The sequence below is a fragment of the Conger conger genome, chromosome 6 (assembly GCF_963514075.1).
Source record: "Conger conger chromosome 6, fConCon1.1, whole genome shotgun sequence".
In the NCBI taxonomy this organism is placed as follows: domain Eukaryota; kingdom Metazoa; phylum Chordata; class Actinopteri; order Anguilliformes; family Congridae; genus Conger; species Conger conger.
Genome location: NC_083765.1, coordinates 4,531,320 through 4,541,319, shown reverse-complemented (window position 1 = coordinate 4,541,319; position 10,000 = coordinate 4,531,320). Strand labels below are relative to the sequence as shown.

General features: G+C 49.5%; 1 protein-coding gene across 1 annotated transcript in view; it reads left to right on the top strand.

The window, feature by feature from the left end:
* Positions 1 to 10,000, top strand: part of LOC133130488 (trichohyalin-like) — a 135,367-nt gene that overhangs the window by 45,973 nt on the left and 79,394 nt on the right. Inside the window, exon 7 of the mRNA XM_061245108.1 lies at positions 8,619 to 8,765. Coding sequence (XP_061101092.1) covers positions 8,619 to 8,765 — 147 coding nt within the window. The remainder of the gene's footprint in view (positions 1 to 8,618; positions 8,766 to 10,000) is intronic.

Genomic DNA, 10,000 nt, shown 5'->3' with positions numbered 1-10,000 from the left:
ATCTCCCGTGGCGATTGTGACATCAGCGTCAGAATGTCCGGTGAAGAACATTCCGATCACATGCAGTGGGCAAGGGAAAGGCTATTTGGCCCCCTTCGCGATCTCCTCGATTATCTCTAGAAGTCAGCGTTCTAGAACCCCACTGCTTCCGATCCCCACTGGCGATTGTGACATCAGCGTTAGAATGTCCAGTTAAGCAGTGTTCTAATCACATGTCTGTGACCTCACGCCTGAAAGGGTATGTAATGCAGAGGCCCCGATGAGACTCCACAGTGAACAGACTCTCCGTAGGTTTGGGAACAGACTTAAATTTGATGCGTTTCCTAAAAGTTTGCTGCGATGGCAGAAGCCCCCCCCCGCTCGGGCAGAAGGGGGGTTGGAGTCACGCACCGGATAACGAAACGCCGCCAGAATCTGCTTTTATTTACGTCTTCTTGCGGGTCAGGGAAGTCTCTTTGTGGCGCTGGGCTCTGTTTGGCGGGGAATGATTAAGTGGCTGAAATCCCCGTCGTTTTAACGAGATTACAGTGATGGGAAGCAGCTGAGGGAAGCGTGACAGTCCCGGGACGCGCTCTGCGGAAGAGGCGTCCCAGCGCCCGTCTGATGACGCTCGGAAGAGGAGCGTTTCCATCCTTTCACATCTTTTCAGACGTGCTCTAGGACTCCATTTTGCTTTCGGTTCCCTTTTACCGGTTTTAACCGATTGTTACATCATGTTCAGTCAAGAACTTTCTCATCACATTCAGAGCCGTGAAGAAGTGCGCCCTCCCTGATTGCTCCCTGTATCGTTGTCACACTGAATGGTTTCAGATCTGTAGATAAAAAGTCATTTTAGACACAGGGGACCTGATTAAACACCAAACCGTAAAACACACTCTTCTCGTGTGGAACCCAGACGGGTCAAACGTGACTTTCTAACATATGCGCTCAACCACACACTCAGAAAAAGGTCTACCACACACTGTACGCCACACTGTGTTCTTTGGCCTGTCTCCGTAGAGGAACCCTTTTTGGTTCTTTGCGGAACCGTCCACGGTGGGTGTGGAGCGCGAAAGCTCCCAGACGGAGAACCCCGGAACTAGACCGGGTTCTTCTGTGGAACCGCAGGGAGCGTTCTCTCATCGCAGCCCCGCCCGCTTCCACAGTGCGGCTTCTGCCTCCTGGACCGCTGTGAATATAACGTCTCTGCCCCCCCCCCTCAGGCTCAAACGGGCTGGGAGGTGCTGTAATGGGTCGGCGTCTGGGCCGGGGCGGTTTTAAACACAGGGAGAGCTCTGGAGTGGCTCCCGGTCCGGACGGCGGTCGGAATAACAGCCCCGGTTCCCCAGACCCCCCAGACCCCCCAGACCCCCCCCGCGCGGCTGATGGCGGTGTGAGGTGCGCACAGCCAGAGGGCGGTAATGGCGGCTTTGTTTCATTATTTCAGGCGTTGTGTTTCCTCTCCCGGTGCCTTTCCGCTGGAGCCTCTCTCGTTTGCAGTGTTCTAAATGGCCTCGGTGGTTAAAATTAGACGGCCGCTCAGTAAAAGCAAGCTGTGCAATTTTATTTATTTTTGGGGAGGGGCGGGGTGGCGGCGGGCGGCGGGGGTAATGAACAACTTGCGCTGAAACCTCGGTGCTTTATTCAGGTTTGCAAATTGTACACATTTATTTTATTTTTCTATTCTCTGCCACCAAGCTGTCCCAATTTCTCTCTCTCTCCCTCTACCTCCCTCTCTCTCTCTCTATCTCACACACACACACACACACAGAGCTTTGATACGTGCTATCAGCTCTCCCCCGTCACCCCCAGATGCCCCCCCCCTCCCTCCTGCAGACCCGTCCTCTGCGTCAGTGCCTTTTGATGTGGCCTCCAAATAGAATTTTTAATAAGCAGTCATTATCATCCTGACGTCCCGCCGGATGGAAAACAGTGCCCCGCAGCGCTTATTGCCAGGACGCTAACGCGCGCGCGTTGACTAACCGCCGGCCGGCGTCGGGAGGACGCCTCGCTGATGAAAATTGCGGGGGTCCTACTCGAGGGTGAATTTGTCCGTGGTGGAAGAGAGGCGATCCCGGCGATGTCGTTGCGGTGTCCCTTCTGGCGTAGCGCGTCTGAGCAGGCTTGACAATACGATCCGCACAGCCGTTGGGCCCTTGAGCAAGGCTCTTAACCCTGCATTGCTCCAGGGGGGGGGGGTTGTTTAGTCTTTGTCCTGCTTAGTTTAATCAACTGCACGTCGCTACGTAATGTAATGTACATTTCAGGCCCAGTGTTGCCAGTGCTTGACTCCGGTTCTTGGAACCGGATTCATTTGTATTTGACCAAGATATAATGTCCAGTATAGCCTAATTACAATAACTAATAGCCAATAACCATTTAAAAAATAACTATGTTCCTGAATCCTGACCAACAAGTGCCTCTGCCTCTTTGAAGGACCGCCTGCCCTACAATTTCCCTTGAAGAGCCGGATGGTTTTTTTTTTCTTTTTTTGGTTTGTTTTGTTCCGCATTGGGCACAATTTGAAATCGCGCGCAGGCTGTTCAGGAGGGGCGATATGGTCGGAGGAGAGCGGGAGGCGAGGGGAGGAAAGCCAACTTTGAAGTGCGCCTCCGGTGAATGATGCCGTAATTGAGCGGCCCGGGTAACTGGCCTTGATTGCTCACGGTTGAGCTGCAGCTGCGCTCTTTGATCCGCCAAGGCTTCCTATGGACGGTTACCTTGTTGAAGGCGTGAAGGCGTGGATGTTAATACAATTCTGTACAAAAAGCGCCCCCCCCCCCCCCCCCCTTTCCACACAACCCCATCCCGGAAAAAGAGCACTCTTTCTGGTCAGGACAGGACAAAGCAACTATCCGCCTGTTTTCATTTCCACCGAACGAGATCGCAATTAGCATGCTAATAACGCGATCTGAGCCTCTGAAGATCTGAGCCGCTCTGGTGCTGTGTAGATAACGCAACAGTTTCGGGGGGGATGATGTGACGCTTCCTAATAACTTGTGTCTGTGCTGGTGACGTATTGTTTTGTGGACGGTTTCATCTTTGTCTCGACAATGCGAGGGAATAGTTCTTGTGTGGAGTGGCGATGCCATTCTGTGAAACGACGTAGATCAAACACGTCAACATACATTTGCGAAACATCCCAATGCGTAACTGTCTGCTAGACTTAAGAGACTTGCAATTAACATTCGGGCATACTTAATAGCTATGCGCAATAGCCGTTCAAACAGATCTGCATGCGCTCGTATGGAGTAAGCCGCGAGGAAACGCTGAGAGGGAGAATATGAGCGGTATTCAGACGGCTGGTAATTTGCAGGTATATATAATTAATAAGCAGGCTGACCCCCGAAGACAGGATGTGCGTCCTGCGTGTCCGCTGCCGTTCGTTCAGCGTCTTGTGATGTGCTTATGACGTCTGGGAAAACAGCTTCTTTTTTTATCATTTAAAGTGAGCTGTCCATGTCGCGTCCCACGACGCGATTTCAGCCTCCATTGGGCTGAATTTCAGCCTATATCGCGTTTTCTCTTGCGGCATTATTTGCTCACTTTATTTGTTAAAATCCGGCGGTGAAATAAACCAGAGAGCATAAACACTGTGGGGTTTTTTTTTTTTTCTGGGCTACATGAAGAATATTGCACTTTTGGCATCCGGCAGAGGAAGGTTTAGTTATATTTCTGTGTGCGTACGAAATTCGCATGCTGGGCATTCTGTAAGATGGGCTGGTGCCGCGGCACTCGAAGTGCGGTGGAGTATTTTATATTTACGACGTAATTGGAATCCAGGTCATTAAAAAATAGAAATCCTAGCAACCGCCCTGCGCGGCGCAGACAGCGTGTGACAGCGTCGTGCTGATGAAGTAGGGGGTGCCTCGTGAATCCGCGAGCCCGCGTGCCTCCGGGAAGCGAGGGCCGGGGAGATGGGATTCGGATCATCTGTGAATGAATGCCGTTTCAATTCGCCCTGGCTACGTCATTAAATAGCTGACAAAAGCAACGATGTGTATAAAAAAAAAAAAAAGAGAGAGAGCTGCAGTGCCGGTGGCAGGTTTTTTCCAACATCAATTCGGTGCTGCGAATTCAAATTGCGACAGTGCCGAGACACTTTATAGTGCGAGCAGGTTACAATGAAGACGATCACACAATTGACTGTAAATGTGTTTCGGCAACTCCCATCCTTTAATTAGCCTATATTCCTGCGTTAAAGCGTCTGTTTCTCAAGAAAATTGCTCGGCTGCAGTAAATTGAAACTACTAATCACAATGGCCTTGTGGATTAATATAATTATTTTAGTCTATCGGAATAGGGAAATGACTTTCTTTTCAATCAGCATATAGCTAAAAATCGCCCTCAGCTAGCTTTTTATCCTTGTCTTTTGAAATGACTGTGTGTCGATTTGGGGATTTGGGCATGTCATTATTTTTCTCCAGTAAAAAGCTCTCGCCTTCTCGCGTTTATTGCGCCAGTTTCAGTGATGATTACATTCTTAAGCTTGCATTATGTTTATCACGAGAAACAGCGAGCCTGCGGCGACCACCGTACCAGTGTGGAACGATATTGTGCTCTCCATTCACAAGATAAAATGGCAGTGCGAATGAAAGTATACTATTTTTTTCTCCTGGGCATCCTTTCACTATAAGCTTGAATGCTGTTAGTGTGCTATACGGTCTCCGGTATTCTATAACGGTCGCTTTTCATTTCTCGACGACGTACACTCTTAAATAACTGCCGCCTGCCTTGTCACTGGCGTGGACGCGGTGACCCGTGAACCGAGAGTGCTTCCCCAGGACCTCCCCGGTAATGCGGGCGAGCCTTCTCAGTTGTGTGGAAGAGGAGTCGAGTTAAAGTTAAATGGTGGCGGGGGCAAAGGCGACAGATAAATGCACTGGGAGGTGACTGTAAGTGAAGTGCATATCCAAGAAGAATGCGCGCGGCTGTGACATCTCACTTTCTTCCGTGGCCGGGGGGTTGCAAGTTGAGGCACTTCAAGAAAGAAAGAGCGAGAGAGAGAGAGGGAGAGAGAGAGAGAGAGAGAGAGAGAGAGAACAGAGCGATTTCATGTGGCGTATATTGGCGTGCGAAGTTTTGTGGCGTACGGGGAGACGCGTTGGTAGTGTCGACCCCGGCATAACCACGGAAACGGGAGAAGCAGCAGCGGCACTGATCTCGACTATGTGACGTGGTGCGAGAGCGCCCTCACCGTTGCTGCAGCAGCCTCGCAGTGCACTCCAGTCGGCGCGCCGTGCATTTCACCTTGGGGAGATGGGGAGGCCGTCCGGGAAGCCGAAGTCGAACCGGGAAACGTTTTCTGTGTCGAAATGATTCAGTGCAGTGCCCATTTGCGTTATATTCACTTACACATGTGCCAGTCGGCCGTCATTGTTATTTTTAAACACCGACGATTCTGATTGAGGAGTATAGAATTCATGGAAACATGACCAGATCAGCAGTCGTTACTGAAATCCATTTGTGCAAAGTGACACGCGCTGGTTCTAATGGCGCGAGCTGATTTTAGATTGTGGCTCTTGTTGAAATAATCATTAGGTGAAAGGGGAAACAGTACTTATTTCGTTTGGATTTTTAACATTTAAAACGGAGCCCCCCCCCCAAAAAAACATACAAACAAACAAAAAAAAAACCGACCCAGGATGCTAATTTACAGGTCATGGCATATTTTTCCATCTTTATAGGGTCACTAGGCTTAATTAAACTCCGCGTTCATTTTACAACGCGCAGCTCTTGTTTTTTTTTGTAACGGAAGCGGTCTTCTCAATCGGTGTCTCTTTTGTGAGTTGCGGCACGTTTCGCGTCTCGTCTGTGATAAACGGACGTCTCCTTTCTTTAGGGGGACGCAGTACAGTGCCCCTTCCGCGGAGCACACCCTCTCAAAGCCTGCCGTCTGGTGACACGGACACTTGTGTTTTATTGACCCTCTTCTCTAATAGTGACCCGATGAAGTGGCTCGTTACGCCGCGGAAAATTGATCGGTGCCGTACTGGCAGGTTGTGTCAAAGGCACCAGTCAATTCCGACCCCTCTCCAAACATTACAGACGGGAAACATTCAGCTTTGGCTACCGAGGCTATCTCTTTGATTCGTTCCTGTTCCTGTCCCCACGCGCGTGGACGTAGTCGGCCATTCTCCAGCGGCGTTTGAAACGCAGTTTTGTTTTTCAGCGCAGTAGATTATCGTGTTAGGATGTGCGCCATGTTATCTGTGCTTTTGTGGCACGATCAGTTTAATCCAACATACATTACGGTATTAAATTACATTATTGCCATTTGGCAGACGCTCCCATCTTGCACTGTACCAATGTTTGTACATAATACAATACGATAGCAACTTGTATTATGATGACATTCGTAACACAACTTGTATACAACACAACAACAATACAACTACAAGTGACTGACATTTTCATCTGTTTATGTACAGCTGGATATTTTGACTGGAGCAAACCAGGTTAAATGCCTTTCTGAAGGGGGCAGTGATGGTCCTGAAATTGGAGTTTAACCGTTAGGTTAACTTCTTAACCCGGCCTCCATATTATCAGATGTACACACGCTAGTGTAGTTAGTGTCCGCCAGGGTGATAATAGTCTCCGTCTAGAAATCAACCCAGGAAGTCCCGTTGGTTTCATACGTGCATATTAGAGCATCATATAAAAAATGAAAATGTTATTTTTTTGTCAGGAAATATTACAGTGCATTTCAGGTTTCGACAGGATGCAACTCCATGTTTAGTGATGAACTAAAATAAATTCTCGACTGTAGCTGACTGATCTTCCTCCTGGGGTTGGGGGCTGATGTTTAAAACTCCCCTCCGTCTCGCTGACATGATAATACATTGCCGTAATATATCTTGATAATTCTACCCCGCGTTTTATCAACATTACATTTCATTAATCTCTATGAGGGAGAAACAGTGAAGTCTCTCAGCCCTTCCTCCTGGCTGGGTTCACTCTGCCGGAGTGAGACCACGGTAAACGGAGCGGGCTCTTCGTGGACTGAGCGAGCGGGGAGTGACGTCGCGGTCCGGACATGTTCTGCTGTCTACGAGCAGGAGAGCCTGCACACTGTTATTACCCCACACCGTCTGTTATTACCCCACCCTGTCTGTTATTACCCCACACCGTCTGTTATTACCCCACCCTGTCTGTTATTACCCCACCCTGTCTGTTATTACCCCACCCTGTCTGTTATTACCCCACCCTGTCTGTTATTACCCCACCCTGTCTGTTATTACCCCTCACTGTCTGCTATTACCCTACACCGTCTGTTATTACCCCACCCTGTCTGCTTTTACCCCACCCTGTCTGTTATTACCCCACCCTGTCTGTTATTACCCCTCACTGTCTGCTATTACCCCACCCTGTCTGTTATTACCCCTCACCGTCTGTTATTACCCCACCCTGTCTGCTATTACCCTACACCGTCTGTTATTACCCCACCCTGTCTGCTTTTACCCCACCCTGTCTGTTATTACCCCACCCTGTCTGTTATTACCCCTCACTGTCTGCTATTACCCCACCCTGTCTGTTATTACCCCTCACCGTCTGTTATTACCCCACCCTGTCTGTTATTACCCCACCCTGTCTGTTATTACCCCACCTTGTCTGTTATTACCCCACCCTGTCTGTTATTACCCCACCCTGTCTGTTATTACCCCACACTGTCTGTTATTACCCTACACCGTCTGTTATTACCCCACCCTGTCTGTTATTACCCCACATCGTCTGTTATTACCCCACCCTGTCTGTTATTATCCCACACCATCTGTTTGAATCTCAACATCGCCCACCAGACGTATGGTTAGCTGGCGATTGAGGTGATCCGGGATCGATACGCCGGCCTTATCAGATCTTTCCGGCAAAGTCTCTGACACCTGGGCATTGATTTGCGCTGCCCTCAGATCAGATCCTGTCGCCCTGCCTTTCCTCTCTGTGTGAGGCCTCCAGGGTCCTGACTATTGGCCTTCAATTACCCCAATTGTTTTAGCCCTGTTTTTGTAAGAACAACTTCAGAAGTCATTTGTATGTAATAAAAAAAAAAAACCTACCTTTACATGTTCACGCTCTTCAAACGCAGTGTTCAGTGACATATCGAGAGCGCTCACAAAGACCTTCTGTTCATATAGTTATATATAGTTATCATGTAATAGCTTCAGAATAATAAGCTCTTTCCTCTTTTTTTACATGTTGTCTCATATTGTATGTAATTGGCTCTATAGGGAAAGCGATGGCGGTCAGTGGAAAGGAGTCAGAAATAAGACTGGCTGTGCTGTAGCAATTAATCTGTTCAGTGGCCGGCTCTTTACATAATATTGTATTATTGGCATGTTGGCAGACGCTCTTATCCAGAGCGACGTACAGTTGATTAGAATAAGCAGGAGACAATCCTCCCCTGGAGCAATGGAGGGTTAAGGGCCTTGCTCAAGGGCCCCAACGGCTGTGCGGATCTTATTGTGGCGACACCCAGAGTTTCGGCCTCCGCTGAAGGGGAAGTAGTGGTCAGGGATCAGCCTCCGGGCGGATGACATCAGCTCCTGTGACGGCCCCTGGCGGGTCGCTGGGGCCATGCCGAGGTCCGCTCTGGGGGAGGGGTTTTGTGTTTGACGGGTCGGTGGGTGGTCTCCCTGGCCCAGGTGGAGGAGCGCGAGGCCCAGATCCAGGAGCTCCAGGACACCATCACGGAGCTGCACCAGGAGATGTCCCTGAAGGACCAGGACAAGCTGAGCCAGCTGCAGGAGCTGCACCTCCTGGAGAGCCGCGTCAAAGAGCTCACCCTGCAGGTAGGGAGTGGTACTGCACCTGTATCTGCTGGGACACTTACAGTACGGCAGTGCCCTGTTCATTGCATTACAGCAGTGGGTCACGAAGCCTGTTCCTGGAGATATACCGTGCTGTAGGTTTTCATTGCAACCCAAAATGAGGTGTGCTTTGCTAAGACTGGAGTGAGAACCAACAGGACAGTAGATCTCCAAGAACAGGGTTGGTGACCCCTGCAGTACAGTAATATAGCTGATTTTTCCAAAGCAACTTACAGTTGATTAGACTAAGCGATGTGTTAAGGCCCAACAGCTGCACTGATCTTATTGAGGCCAAACTGGGGCTTGAAGCACAAGCCCCCAGGCCCCGGTCAATACTGGCTGAACTGTAGGCTACCCTGTTCTCAAGTCCAGTCAATACTGGCTGAACTGTAGGCTACCCTGTTCTCAAGTCCAGTCAATACTGGCTGAACTGTAGGCTACCCTGTTCTCAAGTCCAGTCAATACTGGCTGAACTGGAAGCTACCCTGTTCTCAAGTCCAGTCAATACTGGCTGTACTGTAGGCTACCCTGTTCTCAAGTCCAGTCAATACTGGCTGAACTGGAAGCTACCCTGTTCTCAAGTCCAGTCAATACTGGCTGAACTGTAGGCTACCCTGTTCTCAAGTCCAGTCAATAGTGGCTGAACTGTAGGCTACCCTGTTCTCAAGTCCAGTCAATAGTGGCTGAACTGTAGGCTACCCTGTTCTCAAGTCCAGTCAATACTGGCTGAACTGTAGGCTACCCTGTTCTCAAGTCCAGTCAATACTGGCTGAACTGGAAGCTACCCTGTTCTCAAGTCCAGTCAATACTGGCTGAACTGTAGGCTACCCTGTTCTCAAGTCCAGTCAATACTGGCTGAACTGGAAGCTACCCTGTTCTCAGTCCAGTCAATACTGGCTGTACTGTAGGCTACCCTGTTCTCAAGTCCAGTCAATACTGGCTGAACTGGAAGCTACCCTGTTCTCAAGTCCAGTCAATACTGGCTGAACTGTAGGCTACCCTGTTCTCAAGTCCAGTCAATACTGGCTGTAATGTAGGCCACCCTGTTCTCAAGTCCAGTCAGTACTGGCTGAACTGTAAGCTACCCTGTTCTCAAGTCCAGTCAATACTGGCTGAACTGTAGGCTACCCTGTTCTCAAGTCCAGTCAATACTGGCTGAACTGTAGGCTACCCTGTTCTCAAGTCCAGTCAATACTGGCTGAAATGTAGGCTACCCT